Genomic DNA, 21777 nt, shown 5'->3' on the forward strand with positions numbered 1-21777 from the left:
TTGCGAAATTTAGTCCTACTATCAAACTTAAGAATAAAAGCTTTTTATCAATGTTAAGTCTAAGAATCACTCCTACTCTCCACGATATTTAAGAGACCTTCAGAGGTGTCTTAAGTGGTTAGGAGTTGCCAGCAGGGGATGGCACTGAGGCGAGAGAGACGTGCGCGAACGTTCAGGGAACGGAACAATGTTTTTTTGTTTTTTTTTGATGACGAGCAACTGATCAAACGGTATCGTTTAGACAGAGCGGATATTATTTTTGTCACAGATTTAATACTTTTCGATTCTTTGTTGATTTCTGCATGTGGCTGCAGTGGGCTAGTATATATAGAGCCACCCACACCAGTTTCAAATTAGTTGCCTAATTAATGAATTGGAAAGAAAATGCTATGACAGTAGCGTATGTGTGTGGCCGTGAGGTGAGTGACGTCAGTGAGTGTGTGGGCGAGAGAAGAGAGGGAGCGGTAGCGTGAGTGCCGGCGGGGACTAGTTTGTTTTGTATTATTTTGTAGTTTATTGTCAAAATATACACTCCCATTGTCCACTTAAATATTTCCAAGATATTTCTTTATTCTTAGACAACGGATTCCCTTCCGTGATTGGTCATTTCTATGGACACAGAAATGACGTCACCTAAAATTCCGTTTACGGCACATAGTAATGTCGTAATTTAGCTCTGAGTGTGACACTTAAGATTCAGTCCTACACTTCGCTGAAAGTGTGAGTAAGACGCTTGATAACTAACTTTTAAGTGCAGCTTTCAGCGAAGAATTTATTTACTCTTAAGTCAACTCTTAGCAGACTTCTTAGGAGTAATTCTAAGAAGCTTGATAAGTACGGCCCCAGAGCTGGGCAAATATTTTGACTCGGGGGGGGCCACTTTGAGAGAAAAAAATTGCTTTTTAACTATTAGCTAGTGGGGGGAGTGGGGGGGGTCATGGTATTTTTTATTTATTTATTTATTTATTTATTTTTTGTCATAAAGAAATACAATTATGTGTGCTTACGGACTGAATCCCTGCAGACTGTATTGATTTATATTGATATATAATGTATATATTGTGTTTTTTATGTTGATTTAATTAAAAAAAATTTAATTTCTTGTGCGGCCCGGTACCAATCGGGCCACGGACCGGTACCAATCGGGCCACGGACCGGTACCGGGCCGTGGCCCGGTGGTTGGGGACCACTGGTCTAAAACATCATCTATGCAACATTTTGACCAAAGAACCACAATTACATGTTATGTAGACCACAAGGAAGTCCTTTACATTTAGAAGAAATCCTAATGCGCCTTATAATCCGATGTGCGTTATGTATGAAAATAGACCTGAATAGACCCGCTCATTTTATTTTTTTAGGGGGGTAACAGTCAATATTTATTTATTTATTAGATTAAATTGTTTTCTTATATAATAAAAGTGAGCTTTTGTTAAACCAAATATTGTGTGTTTTTTTCCATATACAACAACCTATCTGGACTCGATAAGAGAATCGATAAGGAATCGGTTCGATAAGAGGATTCGATAACAGGCTCGAACTCGATAATTTCTTATCAAACATCATCCCTAGATATATATGGTGTATCGTGACATGTAGTAAAAATAGAGATATTAAAAAAAGGCCATATCGCCCAGCCCTGTACCCAATACTGTGGTTGGGGTTTCCTAAACCCCCTGTACTTGCTCTCACACATCTTTACCATTTTGATGGGTTTATGTCGGAGGTCCACGTCACTCGCCAACAACAGGCCTCTCTCGGCGAGCAGCTGCAGGAGGGCAGCGTCGTCTTTGGGCTGCACTTCGGCCCTCCCGGCGGCCAGAAGCAGCAGGCTGTAGGTGCGGCAGTAGAGCTCAGAGGACTGCAGAAGGTGTGCCACCGGAGGTTTAAGGTGCTCCTGCTCATACTGGTCACAGTAGAAGGGGTCTCGCAGCTCGGCGGGTACGTTCTCTGTAGGGAGACACACAGTAGGGAGAGTTAAGTGTGGTCCTGCAGGAGACGCTATGATTATGTCATTATTAAAAAACATGTCCCCCAATGGGGTGAGGGGATTAACTTGACTGGCAAGCAGCACAAGTATCAAGGTCACTAGGACATGATGAGCTCAGGGATGTTCTCCTTCTGGTTTCTTCCCCATTGCACCCTTTAAGACAGTGTTTTTCAACCTTTTTGAGACACACCACCAGCAGAAATCATTAAAAAACGCAACTCGGTTGACAGTAAAAAGTCCTTGTCGCAATTGTTGGATATGACTAAAGCATAACCAAGCATGCATCACTATAGCTCTTGTCTCAAAGTAGGTGTACTGTCACATCACGCCGTGACTTATTTGGAGTTTTTTGCCGTTTTCCTGTGTGTAGTGTTTTACTTCTTGTCTTGCGCTCCTATTTTGGTGGCTTTTTCTCTTTTTCGGTATTTTCCCGTAGCAGTTTCATGTCTTCCTTTGAGCTGTATTTCCCGCATCTGCTTTGTTTTAGCAATTTTTATCCTTTTTTGGGGACCTTGTCGATTGTCATGTCTAGAGAATGCTTTAAAATGTAATATCGGTATCGGTTTCAAAAAGTAAAATATATGACTTTTTAAAACGCCGCTGTGTACACGGACGTAGGGAGAAGTACAGAGCGCCAATAAACCTTAAAGGCGCTGCCTTTGCGTGCCGGCCCAGTCACATAATATCTACGGCTTTTCACACACACAAGTCAATGCGAGGCATACTTGGTCAACAGCCATACAGGTCACACTGAGGGTGACCGTATAAACAACTTTAACACTGTTACAAATATGCGCCACACTGTGAACCCACACCAAACAAGAATGACGAACACATTTCGGGAGAACATCCGCACCGTAACACAACATAAACACAACAGGACAAATACCCAGAACCCCTTGCAGCACTAACTCTTCCGGAACGCTACAATATACACCCCCTGCGAGCATGTCCCAAATTCCAAGCTGCTGTTGTGAGGCATGTTAAAAAAAAAATTATGCACTTTGTGACTTCAATAATAAATATGGCAGTGCCATGTTGGCATTTTTTTTTCCATAACTTGAGTTGATTTTTTTTGGAAAACCTTGTTACATTGTTTAATGCATCCAGCAGGGGCATCACAACAAAATTAGGCATCATAATGTGTTAATTCCACGACCGTATATATCGGTTGATATCGGAATCGGTAATTAAGAGTTGGACATTATCGAAATTTCCGATATCGGCAATAAAGCCATCATCGGACATCTCTAGGTCATGTTTGGATGTACATTGTGGACGCCGTCTTTGCTCCACAGTAAGTCTTTGCTGTAGTCCAGCATTCTGTTTTTGTTTACTTTGTAGCCAGTTCAGTTTTAGTTTCGTTCCGCATAGCCTTCCCTAAGCTTCAATGCCTTTTCTTAGGGGCACTCACCTTTTGTTTATGTTTTGTAAAACTGAACTGCTAAAAAGTAAACAAAAACGAAATGCTGGACTACAGCAAAGACTTACTGTGGAGCAAAGACGGCGTCCACGATGTACATCCGAACACGACATGACTAGAGATGTCCGATAATGGCTTTTTTGCCGATACCCGATATTTCCCTACTCTTAATTACCGATTCCGATATCAACCGATACCGATATATACAGTCGTGGAATTAACACATTATTATGCCTAATGTTGTTGTGAAGCCCCGCTGGATGCATTAAACAATGTAACAAGGTTTTCCAAAATAAATCAACTCGAGTTATGAAAAAAAAAAATGCCAACATGGCCCTGCTGTTTCCGTCATCTACAAAGCAATTAGCTACCTGCTGCCACCTACTGACATGGAAGAGTATTACACGGTTACTCTGCCGAGCTCTAGACAGCACCGACACTCGACAACAACACATCATTTGCAGACTATAATTACTGGTTTGCAAAAAAATATTTTTTACCCCAAATAGGTGAAAGTAGATAATCTCCCACGGCACACCAGACTGTATCTCACGGCACACGAGTGGTTGAAAAACACTGATTTAAGAAACTTTATGAATCTCAAGCAGACCAAACGAAGGACTCATTAAAAATGTGTGTCAACGCAAGAGAAAGTGCACATAGTGACACATTAGAGGCCTTCTAAAAGATGCCTACATCATATCTGCTCAGACTGGTTTTGCAGCAAACAGAATTCTATACACACACCCGACACGCCCGCTTTTGAACTGGTTCCTCAACATGCGGACGAAGCCAGAAGCAAACTCAACAAAAGATCTCACACACACACACGGAGAGGACTACGCGCCTAGAATGATGTTCAAAAGTATTGGGACACGTTGATTTGTTAAATCAATGTGTCCCAATGAAGCATCATCACTGACATACAACCCCAAAATATAACATGAGTTTTGATAATTGTATACATTTCTCATTTTTAAAAGCTATTTTTAAGTGTCTTAATGGATTAGCCCCTGATTTGATGTGTCAGGAAATACAAAGATACAGTAGTGAAGGTGTGCAGACTCCACACTGCAAAAAGTGAAATCTAAGTAAGATGAAATATCTCAAATAAGGGTGATATTTGCTTATTTTCTGTCTGATAAGATAATTCTTCTCACTAAGCAGATTTTATGTTAGAGTCTTTTACTTGTTTTAAGTGTTTTGGTCCTAAATGATCTCAGTAAGATATTACAGCTTGTTGCTGAGATTTGATGACCTATATTGAGTAAAACATGCTTGGAACTAGAAAATCAACTGTTGCAAAGCTGTGTCATCAACACTCACAAGTAGAGATGTCCGATAATATCGGTCTGCCGATATTATCGGCCGATAAATGCGTTAAAATGTAATATCGGAAATTATCTATCGGTTTTTTTATTATCAGTATCGTTGGTTTTTTTTGGGGTTTTTTTTTTTATTAAATCAACATAAAAAACACAAGATACACTTACAATTAGTGCACCAACCCAAAAAACCTCCCTCCCCATTTACACTCATTCACACAAAAGGGTTGTTTCTTTCTGTTATTAATATTCTGGTTCCTACATTATATATCAATAGATATCAATACAGTCTGCAAGGGATACAGTCCGTAAGCACACATGATTGTGCGTGCTGCTGGTCCACTAATAATACTAACCTTTAACAGTTAATTTTACAAATGTTCATTAATTACTAGTTTGTATGTAACTGTTTTTATATTGTTTTACTTTCTTTTTTATTCAAGAAAATGTTTTTAATTTATTTGTCTTATTTTATTTGATTCATTTTTAAAAAAAAGTACCTTATCTTCACCATACCTGGTTGTCCAAATTAGGCATAATAATGTGTTAATTCCACGACTGTATATCGGTTGATATATCGGTATCTGTAATTAAAGAGTCAAAGAGCCATTATCGGACATCCCTACTCACAAGTATAAACCTACTTTTTTAAAGTAATAATTTCTTATTTCAAGCATGAAATAAAAAAATCATGACTTTGACACAATTGTGTCTCATAATTAAAACAGATGACAGCCAAATGGACTTTGCTGTTTTATTTTCAATGAAACAATAGAAAACACGTACTCATATAGTAGTACAGTTGGCAAAGTACAGTAAACTGACAGTTAATATTTCAACATTTGACATTTCTAACAATTTTGAACAGAAATAGTTCATGCACATTCAGATAAATTCTTCAAAATTACAATTAAAAAATGTTTGGCCGGGAGCCGGGCTGTATATATGCGCACTAATTGACTGAAAGAGCACGCACTTGGCGCGATGATGTCATGTTGTTGATGGAAAAATGCATTTTTAGACAATATGAATTGCCTGAGCGGCTAGGAGACCCCGAGAGTAACAAGCGGTTGCCTTGTTGCCTTTCCATTAAGAACAATAAATTAGTTTTTAGTATAAGTTTGCTGGTTTCAAGAAATGTAATATCATTATGTCAAGATAATGGCACTAGCATTTACTTCATTTAAGAATATTTTTCAACATATTGAGCAAAAAGGTCTCTTTTTTCTACCAAGAAAAGTGCACTTGTTAGTGAGAATATACTTATTTTAAAAGGTATTTCTGGGTTCATTGAGGTTAGCTAATTTGACTTGTTTTGGAAAGTCTTGACAAGCCAAATTTTCTTGTTCTATTGGCAGATGATTTTGCTTAGTTCAAATAAAATACCCCTCATTTTTGTAATTTTTTTTTCTTGTTTTTGGACACTGACTTTTTGCAGTGCAGCTGTGGGAGCTGGAGAGTGAAAAGGTGCCGGACCACTCTGGCTCAGTCTGGGTTCTCAGTGAAGGTCTCACATCTGTGGCACTCTTTGCCACTGGAGTTAAAGTCACAGTCGGACATTAAACTTGTCTCTACAAAACTAAAATTAAGTGGCTTAAGGAAAATCAGAAGTGTGAGCACTAGAACTGGGTGTAGTACGGACAAATGGGGACAATTATTTGTAATGTATTTATATCTCTGCGCTGCTGACCTGTCTCCGCTCGGGATGGTCTCCTGCTGGCCCCACTATGGACTGGACTCTCACTATTATGTTAGATCCACTATGGACTGGACTCTCACTATTATGTTAGATCCACTATGGACTGGACTCTTACTATTATGTTAGATCCACTATGGACTGGACTCTCACTATTATGTTAGATCCACTATGGACTGGACTCTCACAATATTATGTTAGATCCACTATGGACTGGACTCTCACTATTATGTTAGATCCACTATGGACTGGACTCTCACTATTATGTTAGATCCACTATGGACTGGACTCTTACTATTATGTTAGATCCACTATGGACTGGACTCTTACTATTATGTTAGATCCACTATGGACTGGACTCTCACTATTATGTTAGATCCACTATGGACTGGACTCTCACTATTATGTTAGATCCACTATGGACTGGACTCTCACTATTATGTTAGATCCACTATGGACTGGACTCTCACTATTATGTTAGATCCACTATGGACTGGACTCTCACTATTATGTTAGATCCACTATGGACTTGACTCTCACAATATTATGTTAGATCCACTATGGACTGGACTCTCACACTATTATGTTAGATCCACTATGGACTGGACTCTCACTATTATGTTAGATCCTCTATGGACTAGACTCTCACACTATTATGTTAGATCCACTATGGACTGAACTCTCACTATTATGTTAGATCCACTATGGACTGGACTCTCACACTATTATGTTAGATCCACTATGGACTGAACTCTCACTATTATGTTAGATCCACTATGGACTGAACTCTCACTATTATGTTAGATCCACTATGGACTGGACTCTCACTATTATGTTAGATCCACTATGGACTAGACTCTCACACTATTATGTTAGATCCACTATGGACTGAACTCTCACTATTATGTTAGATCCACTATGGACTAGACTCTCACACTATTATGTTAGATCCACTATGGACTGGACTCTCACTATTATGTTAAATCCACTATGGACTGGACTCTCACTATTATGTTGGATCCACTATGTACTAGACTCTCACACTATTATGTTAGATACACTATGGACTGGACTCTCACTATTATGTTAGATCCACTATGGACTGGACTCTCACTATTATGTTAGATCCACTATGGACTGGACTCTCACTATTATGTTAGATCCACTATGGACTTGACTCTCACAATATTATGTTAGATCCACTATGGACTGGACTCTCACCATTATGTTAGATCCACTATGGACTGGACTCTCACTATTATGTTAGATCCACTATGGACTGGACTCTCACTATTATGTTAGATCCACTATGGACTGGACTCTCACACTATTAGGTTAGATCCACTATGGACTGAACTCTCACTATTATGTTAGATCCACTATGGACTGGACTCTCACTATTATGTTAGATCCACTATGGACTAGACTCTCACACTATTATGTTAGATCCACTATGGACTAGACTCTCACTATATTATGCTAGATCCACTCGACGTCCATTGCACTGGTCACCCTGGGGGCGGGTCCCCACATCTGCGGTCCTCTCAAAAGGTTTCTCATTGTCCCATTGGGTTTTTCCTTGCCCTGATGTGGGATCTGAACAGAGGATGTCGTTGTGGCTTGTGCAGCCCTTTGAGACACTTGTGATTTAGGGCTATATAAATAAACATTGATTGATTGATTTTGTCTTAATCTTTTTGTATGTGTTTTTCTTTAAAAGCCTAACCAGGGACGAGGGTTGCAAATTAGCCTGTGGCTAGAAATCGTACGTACTTTGACATCGGTTACCTATGGTAACGGTAAATGGGTTATACTTGTATAGCGCTTTTCTACCTTCAAGGTACTCAAAGCGCTTTGACACTATTTCCACATTCACACACTGATGGCGGGAGCTGCCATGCAAGGCGCCAAACACGAACCATCAGGAGCAAGGGTGAAGTGTCTTGCTCGAGGACACGACGGATGTGACTAGGTTGGTAGAAGCTGGGGATCGAACCAGGAACCCTCAGGTTGCTGGCACGGCCCCTCTCCCAACCGCACCACACCGTCCTATGGGTAGCAATGTTTAATTGTACCGTCAATCAATCAATCAATCAGGAGTCCAACCATCTAAATTGTAATTGTTCAAGACCTTTGATTGACCTTAGGGAAAGGTCAATCACCTCAACCCTGTCAATCACCGTTGAAGCTGATTGACAGGGTTCACAATAATGCCAGAATAATTTTTTTGAATTTTAATCATAATAAGTTTGAAAAAATATTTCACAAATATTCTTCGTCGAAAAAACAGAAGCTAAAATGAAGAATTAAATTTTAAAAAATGTATTATTCTTTACAATAAAAAAAAATACATTTACTTGAACATTGATTTAAATTGTCAGGAAAGAAGAGGAAAGAATTTAAAAGGTAAAAAGGTATATGTGTTTAAAAATCCTAAAATAATTTTTAAGGTTGTATTTTTTCTCTAAAATTGTCTTTCTGAAAGTTATAAGAAGCAAAGTAAAAAAAAATAATGAATTTATTTAAACAAGTGAAGACCAAGTCTTTAAAATATTTTCTTGGATTTTCAAATTCTATTTGAGTTTTGTCTCTCTTAGAATTAAAAATGTTGAGCACAGTGAGACCAGCTTGCTAGTAAATAAATAACATTTAAAAAATAGAGGCAGCTCACTGGTAAGTGCTGCTATTTGAGCTATTTTTAGAACAGGCCAGCGGGCTACTCATCTGGTCCTTACGGGCTACCTGGTGCCCGCGGGCACCGCGTTGGTGACCCCTGGCCTAAACCCTTTCGGTCTGCAACATTTTCAATTTATGAATGCCGTCCCAATACTTAAATCGGCTTAAAAAAGGACATGGGTAAACTGAAAGTGAGTCTGGGTGCTATGGATTACACCTAAACGGGTAAACAATGGTGGCAATTAGAAGGTAGCGAGGAAGGCGTTGTGGTATCATGTCGTGTAACTGTTAAGTCGTGTAAGCGATCCGCGCCGTATCAAAACAAGAGCACGCCCAGCTTCACAGTTTAAACAGCAGTAGTCAAGTTGGAGTCACGTGGTTCAGCGGTACAGAGTCCAGTTTGCTGCTGGACACGCTGAGCAGCCCTGACTACACACAAATAAAACATTACCAGAAGGCAAAGTAGGATGCAAATGCCAGAAGTCAGACCGGCGAAAGAGGATACAGATATCATGACGTCATGAAGAGACAACCACTGCCAGTCGTGCTTTCAGGGTATTAAAAAATAAAATCGACCAGGTAATTCAGAATGGTTGAGTTGTGCCGGGTTGACCTACATGGCTTTGATAGCCTGCTTGTCTCCGAGCTCATTGAGCGATTGGAGTTTGCCCGCCCGTGTCACAGATACACACGTGTGTCGCGGCAACCGACACACGCCAACACAACAATCAGACGAGCGCAGGCGCGGGTTTTAACGAGCCCTGGCATGATCGCTTTAGCTACATAAAAGTACTGGGACACAAAGATGTTCAAAGGGAGATTCAAACCTGGATCTCCAGACAGTGAGGCAGACATGCTAACCACTACAGTCAGACTACATTTTTGTTATACCCCACTTTTTGAGTACAGAATTATCCAGACTATAAATCTTTTTTTTTCCTCAAAACTCAACAGTGCGCCTCATAACCCATGGAATGTAAGGAATAAGTTTGGTTGAGCTTACCTACCTCGAAGCAACTTTATTTGGTACATGGTGTAATCAATCAATCAATGTTTATTTATATAGCCCTAAATCACAAGTGTCTCAAAGGGCTGCACAAACCACAACGACATCCTCGGCTCAGATCCCGCATCAGGGCAAGGAAAAACTCAACCCAATGGGATGACAATGAGAAAGCTTGGAGAGGAACGCAGATGTGGGTGACCGGTGCAATGGACGTGGAGTGGGTCTAGCATACTATTGTGAAAGTCCAGTCCACAGTGGATCTAACATAATAGTGAGAGAGTCCAGTCCATAGTGGATGTAACATAATAGTGTGAGAGTCCAGTCCATAGTGGATGTAACATAATAGTGTGAGAGTCCAGTCCATAGTGGATGTAACATAATAGTGAGAGAGTCCAGTCCATAGTGGATCTAGCATACTATTGTGAAAGTCCAGTCCACAGTGGATCTAACATAATAGTGAGAGAGTCCAGTCCATAGTGGATCTAACATAATAGTGTGAGAGTCCAGTCCATAGTGGATGTAACATAATAGTGTGAGAGTCCAGTCCATAGTGGATGTAACATAATAGTGTGAGAGTCCAGTCCATAGTGGATGTAACATAATAGTGAGAGAGTCCAGTCCATAGTGGATCTAGCATACTATTGTGAAAGTCCAGTCCACAGTGGATCTAACATAATAGTGAGAGAGTCCAGTCCATAGTGGATCTAACATAATAGTGTGAGAGTCCAGTCCACAGTGGATCTAACATAATAGTGAGGGTCCAGTCCATAGTGGATGTAACATAATAGTGTGAGAGTCCAGTCCATAGTGGATTTAACATAATATTGTGAGAGTCCAGTCCATAGTGGATCTAACATAATAGTAAGAGTCCAGTCCATAGTTGATCTAACATAATAGTGAGAGTCCAGTCCATAATGGATTTAACATAATAGTGTGAGAGTCCAGTCCATGGTGGATCTAACATAATAGTGAGATTCCAGTCCATAGTGGATCTAACATAATAGTGTGAGTCCAGTCCATGGTGGATCTAACATAATAGTGAGAGTCCTGTCCATAGTGGATCTAACATAATAGTGAGAGTCCAGTCCATAGTGGATCTAACATAATAGTGTGAGAGTCCAGTCCATAGTGGATCTAACATAGTGAGAGTCCAGTCCATAGTGGATCTAACATAATAGTGAGAGTCCAGTCCATAGTGGATCTAACATAATAGTGAGAGTCCAGTCCATAGTGGATTTAACATAATAGTGTGAGAGTCCAGTCCATAGTGGATCTAACATAATAATGTGAGAGACCAGTCCATAGTGGATATAACATAATAGAGTCCAGTCCATAGTGGATCTAACATAATAGTGTGAGAGTCCAGTCCATAGTGGATCTAACATAATAGTGTGAGAGTCCAGTCCATAGTGGATCTAACATAATAGTGTGAGAGTCCAGTCCATAGTGGATCTAACAATAGTGAGAGTCCAGTCCATAGTGGATCTAACATAATAGTGAGAGTCCAGTCCATAGTGGATCTAACATAATAGTGAGAGTCCAGTCCATAGTGGATCTAACATAATAGTGAGAGTCCAGTCCATAGTGGATCGAACATAATAGTGAGAGTCAAAAATTCCTTGTCAGTGCGCCTTATAATCCGGTGCGCCCTATGGTCCGGAAAATACGGTATTTGATTTTTGTACAATATAATAAACTAGTCCATGATTTATGCATATCATTGCAAGTTACCTAGTATCATTTTGAGCATGACTAAAGTAGCCCAGCATGGGACCAAATAATGTTGAGAGTGTCAGCACTTTGGCAAAGAAGGTAAGAAACTCCATGGAATTCATGAAATAAATGGTAGCAAAGTATCAAGGTGGCATACGGGTAGCTCGCCAATTCCCTTCTCTCTCTACGTCTTCAGTCCTCAGAGAGCGTGGACCTCCACCAGGCAGTGATCCGAACCAGCCCCAAAATGTTATCCGTTGTTCCTTATCCCATTTCGGACATTTCCTGAAATTTCGATGAAAATCCAGCTATAACTTTTTGAGCTATGTGGAGCTGAATGAAAGAGAAGAGCTCAACCCTCTTGTCGGTCATCCACTCTATTTGTCTATGCCGTTCTACATTTAGACCCAGACTTCCTTTTATTGTCATGCAAATTTAAACTTTACAGTACAGATAAGAACGAAATATAGTTTCATTAGCTCGTTGTAGTGCGGGATAAAAGAGCAACGAGGTGCAGAGTGTTTGCATAAAGGTGCAGATATAAATAGATTACTGTACAGACTAATGTGATATATTCTGCTAACTTGCACACTCTCAGAAGTTGAAGCTAGGATTGTAAAACCTAAGGTAACGCACTAGAAATAATCCAGATAAGGCCCAAAATCTAATCAAATCTTGGGATATAAATAATAATGGAAGTATAATTGTTTGTATATAGTATATAATTGGTACAAAGGTTTAATTGATATAATTGAACAATGTTTATGTTGTGTATAATGTGTATTTATAATATGTTGTGAAAAGGAAATTTCATAATTTCTGGAAGCTCATCTTGTATTTGACATTGTTTACATCAGGGGTCACCAACCTTTTTGAAACCAAGAGCTACTTCTTGGGTAGTGGTTAATGCGAAGGGCTACCAGTTTGATACACACTTAAATAAATTGCCAGAAATAGCCAATTGGCTCAATTTACCTTTAACTCTATGTTATTAATAATTAATGATATTTACACTTAATTGAACGGTTTAAAAGAGGAGAAAACACCAAAAAAATGACAATTAAATTTTGAAACATAGTTTATCTTCAATTTCGACTCTTTAAAATTCAAAATTCAACCAAAAAAAGAAGAGAAAAACTAGCTAATTCGAATCTTTTTGAAAAAAATAAAAATAAAAGAATTTATGGAACATCATCAGTAATTTTTCCTGATTAAGATTAATTTTAGAATTTTGATGACATGTTTTAAATAGCTTAAAATCCAATCTGCACTTTGTTAGAATATTATAACAAATTGGACCAAGCTATATTTCTAACAAAGACAAATCATTATTTCTTCTAGATTTTCCAGAACAAAAATTTTAAAATAAATTCAAAAGACTTTGAAATAAGATTTAAATTTGATTCTACAGATTTTCTAGATTTGCCAAAATAATTTTTTTGAATTTTAATCATAAGTTTGAAAAAATATTTCACAAATATTCTTCGTCGAAAAAACAGAAGCTAAAATGAAGAATTAAATTAAAATGTATTTATTATTATTTACAATTAAAAAAAAAATTTCACTTGAACATTGATTTAAATTGTCAGGAAAGAAGAGGAAGGAATTTAAAAGGTAAAAAGGTATATGTGTTTAAAAATCCTAAAATCATTTTTAAGGTTGTATTTTTTCTCTAAAATTGTCTTTCTGAAAGTTATAAGAAGCAAAGTAAAAAAATTAATGAATTTATTTAAACAAGTGAAGACCAAGTCTTTAAAATATTTTCTTGGATATTCAAATTCTATTTGAGTTTTGTCTCTCTTAGAATTAAAAATGTCGGGCAAAGCGAGACCAGCTTGCTAGTAAATAAATACAATTTAAAAAATAGAGGCAGCTCACTGGTAAGTGCTGCTATTTGAGCTATTTTTAGAACAGGTCAGCGGGCTACTCATCTGGTCCTTACGGGCTACCTGGTGCCCGCGGGCACCGCGTTGGTGACCCCTGGTTTATAGGGTTAGGCACAATAAGTGTTCAACTTCAGCCAAAACCCTTTCGGTCTGCAACATTTTCAATTTATGAATGTACAACTGTTTATGTGAAACTGTTTGTTTATTTTGTTGACCATTGACCAAAGAAATAATAAACTAACTAACTAACTAACTACTGCTGTGATTATATGCATCAAGTGTTCATTCAAGGCTAAGGCAAAATATGGAAATATCGTTTATCGTGACATGGCCTAAAAATAGAGATATTAAAGGCCTACTGAAAGCCACTACTACCAACCACGCAGTCTGATAGTTCATATATCAATGATGAAAGCTTAACATTGCAACACATGCTAGTGCAATTTTAAATTTCCAGCGAAACTTCCGGTTGAAAATGTCTATGTATGATGACGTATGCGCGTGACGACAGTAGTTAAACGGAAGTATTGGGACACCACTGTATCCAATACAAAAAGCTCTGTTTTCATCTCAAAATTCCACAGTATTCTGGACATCTGTGTTGGTGAATCTTTTGCAATTTGTTTAATGAACAATGAAGACTGCAAAGAAGAAAGCTGTAGGGGGGAATCGGTGTATTAGCGGCTGACTGCAGCAACACAACCAGGAGGACTTTGACTTGGATAGCAGACGCGCTATCCCACGCTAGCCGCCGACCGCACCGATGATCGGGTGAAGTCCGTCGCTCCGTCGATCGCTGGAACGCAGGTGAGCACGAGTGTTGATGAGCAGATGAGGGCTGGCTGGCGTAGGTGGATAGCTAATGTTTTTAGCATAGCTCTGTGAGGTCCCGTAGCTAAGTTAGCTTCAATGGCGTCGTTAGCAACAGCATTGTTAAGCTTCGCCAGGCTGGAAAGCATTAACCGTGTAGTTACATGTCCAGGGTTTAATAGTATTGTTGATTTTCGGTCTATCCTTCCAGTCAGGGGTTTATTTCTTTTGTTTCTATCTGCAGTTAAGCCCGATGCTATCACGTTAGCTCCGTAGCTAAAGTGCTTCGCCGATGTATTGTCGTGGAGATAAAAGTCACTGTGAATGTCCATTTCGCGTTCTCGACTCTCATTTTCAAGAGAATATAGTATCCGAGGTGGTTTAAAATACAAATCAGTGATCCACAATAGAAAAAGGAGAAAGTGTGGAATCCAATGAGCCAGCTTGTACCTAAGTTACGGTCAGAGCGAAAAAAGATACGTCCTGCACTGCACTCTAGTCCTTCACTCTCACGTTCCTCATCCACGAATCTTTCATCCTGGCTCAAATGAATGGGGTAATCGTCGCTTTCTCGGTCCGAATCGCTCTCGCTGCTGGTGTAAACAATGGGGAAATGTGAGGAGCCTTTCAACCTGCGACGTCACGCTACTTCCGGTACAGGCAAGGCTTTTTTTTTATATCAGCGACCAAAAGTTGCAAACTTTATCGTCAATGTTCTCTACTAAATCCTTTCAGCAAAAATATGGCAATATCGCGAAATGATCAAGTATGACACATAGAATGGATCTGCTATCCCCGTTTAAATAAAAACATTTCATTTCAGTAGGCCTTTAATAGTCCGACCCACCTGTGTACAGATGTTCCTCCATTCGGCCCCTGAGCTAAAATGAGTTAGACACCCCTGATACAGTGTAGGACTTGAACAAGCAAGCAGGACGTTGAAATAAATCCTCTCGTTTCCCATCCAAAACATCTCACTAAAGTCCAAATGAAGCCTCAGCACATTCACTCCTGCTTGCTGACTAATTGCTCCTTAGCACTGCAGTTTTTTTCCCGTACGGAACACATCCTGTGTACTTGTGACCTCCGACCCGCCGCTCATGCCGAGCGACGCCAAAGACCGGCCCGACGCGTACAACAACGCGTCACCACAGTCTAACAGCAGCGCTTGTATCACCAAAGCAGACTTGAATTGCATTAGAAGGCCACGAGGCGCTGGAGTGTTATCCTGTAGATTGTGTTACAGCTGCCTGAGGAGGCTTGACAGAATCCACTCAATTGTCCTGCACAGCATCCACTATCCTAACCTCCAGTTGCTTCAGGTTACACACGCACTTACAACAAGGGGGGTGTTGTTGTACGGTGACCTTTGCCCTCCGTGTGTAGCACGCCTACACAGATTAATGATGAGCTGGAAATAACAGTACCCGCAGTCGTAAACAATATATTGAAGGGTGTAAAGTGCAAACAACACCAAGGTAACATCCTGCTTAAGTCCGTATCCCAACCTGCCTACGGCCCTCCCACTTTTGACTCACCGAAGCGAGCACTGGTGAGATGAGTAATCTTTCAGAGAGGATTTATAAGCGGTCTGCTGGCATGGGTGGAAGTGCACTCACACTGCAAAAAGTGAAATCTAAGTAAGATGAAATATCTCAAATAAGGGTGACATTTGCTTATTTTCTGTCTGATAAAATAATTCTTCTCACTAAGCAGATTTTATGTTAGAGTGTTTTACTTGTTTTGGTCCTAAATGATCTCAGTAAGATATTACAGCTTGTTGCTGCGATTTGATGAGCTATATTGAGTAAAACATGCTTGAAACTAGAATATCAACTGTTGCAAATCAACACTCACAAGTATAAAACTACTTTTTCAAAGTAAGAATTTCTTATTTCAAGCATGAAATAAATAAAATCATGATTTTGACACAATTGTGTCTCATAATTAAAACAGATGACAGCCAAATGGACTTTGCTGTTTTATTTTCAATGAAACAATAGAAAACACGTACTCATATAGTAGTACAGTTGGCACAGTACAGCAAACTGACAGTTAATATTCAAACATTTAACGTGTGACATTTCAAACAATTTTGAACAGAAATAGTTCATGCACATTCAGATAAATTCTTCAAAATTACAATAAATAAAAATTTGGTCGGGGGTCGGGCTGTAAGTATATATATACATACACTACCGTTCAAAAGTTTGGGGTCACCCAAACAATTTTGTGGAATAGCCTTCATTTCTAAGAACAAGAATAGACTGTCGAGTTTCAGATGAAAGTTCTCTTTTTCTGGCCATTTTGAGCGTTTAATTGACCCCACAAATGTGATGCTCCAGAAACTCAATCTGCTCAAAGGAAGGTCAGTTTTGTAGCTTCTGTAACGAGCTAAACTGTTTTCAGATGTGTGAACATGATTGCACAAGGGTTTTCTAATCATCAATTAGCCTTCTGAGCCAATGAGCAAACACATTGTACCATTAGAACACTGGAGTGATAGTTGCTGGAAATGGGCCTCTGTACACCTATGTAGATATTGCACCAAAAACCAGACATTTGCAGCTAGAATAGTCATTTACCACATTAGCAATGTATAGAGTGTATTTCTTTAAAGTTAAGACTAGTTTAAAGTTATCTTCATTGAAAAGTACAGTGCTTTTCCTTGAAAAATAAGGACATTTCAATGTGACCCCAAACTATATATATATATATATATATATATATATATATATATATATATATATATATATATATATATATATATATATATATATATATATATATATATATATATATATATATATATATATATATATATATATATATATATATATATATAAGGGCTGCAACAACTAATGGATTAAATCGATTAAAATCGATTATAAAAATAGTTGCCGATTAATTTAGTAATCGATTCGTTGGATCTATGCTATGCGCAGAGGCAATTATTATTTATTTTTTTATAAACCTTTATTTATAAACTGCAACATGTACAAACAGCTGAGAAAATCAAAATAAGTATGGTGCCAGTATGCTGTTTTTTTTTTCAAAAAATACTGGAAAGTATAGAAGTGTAGTTTGTCTCTTTTATCCGATTATTAATCGATTAATCGAAGTAATAATCGACAGATTAATAGATAATCAAATTAATCGTTAGTTGCAGCCCAAATATATATATATATATATATATATATATATATATATATATATATATATATATATATATATATATATATATATATATATATATACACACACACACACACACACACACACACACACACACACAGTATATAGTGTTTTTTTACAGCATATAAAAAATTTGAATAAATGGAATGGAATGGAGAAACAATAGCCCTTTGAGACACTTGTGATTTAGGGCTATATAAATAAACATTGATTGATTAAATACCGCTGTTTTTAGCTGGTAAAATTCAAGAAACAGAGCTGCCTTTTTTCTTTTTTTCCGTAAAAACTTGATTTAATCTTTTTTTGGTTTGTTTTTTAATGTTTTAGTGTCTTACTGTATATGTAAAAAAAACAGTACCAAAGTTGATTTTACGGTAAAAAAAAACCTCAGTCGGCGGAATTTAACCGTATAATCTATTGTCAATTTTACAGTCTACAATTTGATTTATCATTTGTTTTGAAATCATAAGTCAAGCAGATATTTAAGTACAGTATTTATCTTTATTTTAACAAAAAAAAATTGGAATAAATATAACATGTTGATAATATTGAATTTGAAAAGATATGCAATTGCATGCAGTACATGATTTTTCATGTCAAAAGGGAAAGAACAAATATATTTAGTAGGAAAAGAATAAGAATTTCATTAACGCATGTTATTTCCAGGGTTTCGCGGGCCAGATTTTGCCCTCAGGCCTTGAGTTTGACACCTGTGTCCGAGATAAACGTGCCGACCTATTAGTCTACGAGCATGTTTTCCTGAACAGGTGCATCCAGAGTTTCTGTAAAGGCCACAAAGTAAGAAGTGGAGTTAAGAGTCATTACCCATCACATCAGTTGTCAACACAGCCACCGTCAAGGACACATCCTAAATTCCACCCTCACATGGCCACGTCTCCTTCACCTTGATGCAAGACATAGTTCCACGTCAGGATAATAAGACACTGCCTGCCGGGTGCTGTGCGGACACATATCCACCAAGCCCTGCTATACACAGACTAAGTCTACAAATGTGAAGTTCACCAATGAGTCGAGTCTTTTCAACGGCTCTTTCTAGTCAACCGGGAAGAGTCATTTATAGTTGCCAGCCATTATTAAATGCAAATTGCCAACACGACTTTCAAATGCAAGCTGGAGACCACAAAAAAATGGCATTATTGGCTTTATTTTAACAAAAAATCTTAAGGTACATTAAACGTATGTTTATTATTGCAATTTAGTCCTTAAATAAAATAGTGAACATACTAGACAACTTGTCTTTTAGTAGTAAGTAAACAAACAAAGGCTCCTAATTAGTCTGCAGTAACATAGTGTCATTTATCATTCTATTATTTTGTCAACATTACAAAAGACAAGCTGTAAAAAAATATTATTAATCTACTTGCAGTAACATATTGTGTCATTTACAGTGTTTCCCATAAACTGGCAAGATACCTGTGGCGGTGGGGGCGTGGCTATGGGCGTGGTCACCATGACATTATAGAGTAATTTCAATAATTTACTACAATGATATGATTTTCTCTAAAAAGGCTCAAAAAATGTACTAATTAATAATAACAGTTTTGTTTTAAACGTCCATCCATCCATCCATTTTACAATATAATGACAACACTTTATGTACATATTTATATACAGATTTGAACAATAAGTTATTCACTGAAATATATTTATTAATTGTGGTTCTTACAAAAAATATATCTTATAAAATATAAAAGCTAAAATGTCTCTTAAAGCTCTGCCCCTTTAATTAGTGCATACTAAATAATTTAACTTTAGCCTACTACTACAACCATATTATTTACCAGCAACATAAAGTGAAACAGAGGCAGAGGTGTCCCGCCACAGTCAGTAACAAATAAACAGAAAACAGTAGTGGTGGTAGATAGACACAGAGCTTCATCAAACATCTAAACCACTGAACAAAGAGCTCCAAAAATCTTGAACTTTAGACTGCCATCAGTTTTACTCCCTACACTTAACCATGTGTTTCCTACTGCCTGCAGACTTTGCACCCTTATGGGCATCTACTTTAACTATATGATTTGCCTGTGAAGCTGGACAGGACAAAAAAAAAAAAAAAATATTATTTTTTTAAATTGTGGCGGACGTAATTCTTTCGTGGCCGGCCGCCACAAATAAATGAATGTGTGGGAAACACTGATTTATCATTCTATTATTTTGTCAACATTATAAAGGACAAGCTGTAAAAAATTATTATTAAAGGCCTACTGAAACCCACTACTACCGACCACGCAGTCTGATATCAATGATGAAATCTTAACATTACAACACATGCCAATACGGCCGGGTGAACTTATAAAGTGCAATTTTTAAATTTCCCGCTAAACTTCCGGTTGAAAACGCCTTTGGATGATGACGTATGCGTGTGACGTAGCCAGTGAAACAGAGGTATGGCTCCCCCATTGAAGCAAATACAAAATAGCTCTGTTTTCATCTCATCATTCCACAGTATTCTGGACATCTGTGTTGGTGAATCTGTTGCAATTTGTTCATTGCATTATGGAGAAAGAAGCTGAGCAAGCAAAGAAGAAAGTTGTCAGTGCGAAGCGGAGTATTTTGCGAGGGAAGTCAGCAACACAACACAGCCGGTGTTTCATTGTTTACATTCCCGAAAGATGCAGTCAAGATCGAAGAACTCGGACAACAGAGACTCTTACCAGGAGGACTTTGATTTGGATACACAGACGTGGTACCGTGAGTACGCAGCTGCGCTTCCAAACATTTGATCGCTTGCCCGTACGTGCGTGTCACGTACGTAACTTTGGGTAAATATATAAGCTTTATGAACCTTGGGTTAGCTGAACGGTCCTTTGGGCCGAGTGAGTGTGTGTGTTGTGCAGGTGTTTGAATTGTATTGGCGGGTTATATGGACAGGAGCTAGGAGCTAGCTTAGATTAATTTGTGGCATATTAAATATAAGCCTGGTTGTGTTGTGGCTAATAGAGTATATATATGTCTTGTGTTTATTTACTGTTGTAGTCATTCCCAGCTGAATATCAGGTCACCCCCGCCTCTCACAGCATCTTCCCTATCTGAATGGCTTCCACTCCCCACTAGTCCTTCACTTGCACTTTCCTCATCCACAAATCTTTCATCCTCGCTCAAATTAATGGGGAAATCGTTGCTTTCTCGGTCCGAATCCCTCTCACTTCTGGCCGCCATCACTGTAAACAATAGGGAACTTTGCGGAAATGTTCAACTGACTACGTCACGCTACTTCCGGTACAGGCAAGCCTTTTTTTTTGTCAGATACCAAAAGTTGTGATCTTTATCGTCGTCGTTCTCTACTAAATCCTTTCAGCAAAAATATGGCAATATCGCGAAATGATCAAGTATGACACATAGAATAGATCTGCTATCCCCGTTTAAATAAAAAAAATTCATTTCAGTAGGCCTTTAATCTACTTGTTCATTTACTATTAATATCTGCTAATTTTCTGTTTCAACATGTTCTATCTACACTTCCGTTAAAATGTAATAATCACTTATTCTTCTCTTCTTTAAAACTTTACATTAGTTTTGGATGATACCACAAATTTAGGTATCAATCCGATACCAAGTAGTAACAGGATCATACAATGGTCATAATTTAATTATATATATATATATACATACACGCGTGTACACACACATGTACGCACACACACGTATATATAATACACACACACACACACACGTATATACACTACCGTTCAAAAGTTTGGGGTCACATTGAATTGTCCTTATTTTTGAAGGAAAAGCACTGTACTTTTCAATGAAGATAACTTTAAACTAGTCTTAACTTGAAAGAAATACACTCTATACATTGCTAATGTGGTAAATGACTATTCTAGCTGCAAATGTCTGGTTTTTGGTGCAATATCTACATAGGTGTATAGAGGCCCATTTCCAGCAACTATCACTCCAGTGTTCTAATGGTACAATGTGTTTGCTCATTGGCTCAGAAGGCTAATTGATGATTAGAAAACCCTTGTGCAATCATGTTCACACATCTGAAAACACTTTAGCTCGTTACAGAAGCTACAAAACTGACCTT

The 21777-nt window shown here is 38.2% G+C and overlaps 1 protein-coding gene across 1 annotated transcript in view; it reads right to left on the reverse strand.

Moving 5' to 3' along the window:
* The window catches only part of camsap3 (calmodulin regulated spectrin-associated protein family, member 3), a 97249-nt gene that overhangs the window by 53555 nt on the left and 21917 nt on the right, over positions 1-21777 (reverse strand). The window contains exon 2 of the mRNA XM_062049912.1: positions 1703-1950. Coding sequence (XP_061905896.1) covers positions 1703-1950 — 248 coding nt within the window. The remainder of the gene's footprint in view (positions 1-1702; positions 1951-21777) is intronic.

Source organism: Entelurus aequoreus, linkage group LG06, assembly GCF_033978785.1.
Source record: "Entelurus aequoreus isolate RoL-2023_Sb linkage group LG06, RoL_Eaeq_v1.1, whole genome shotgun sequence".
Lineage (NCBI taxonomy): Eukaryota > Metazoa > Chordata > Actinopteri > Syngnathiformes > Syngnathidae > Entelurus > Entelurus aequoreus.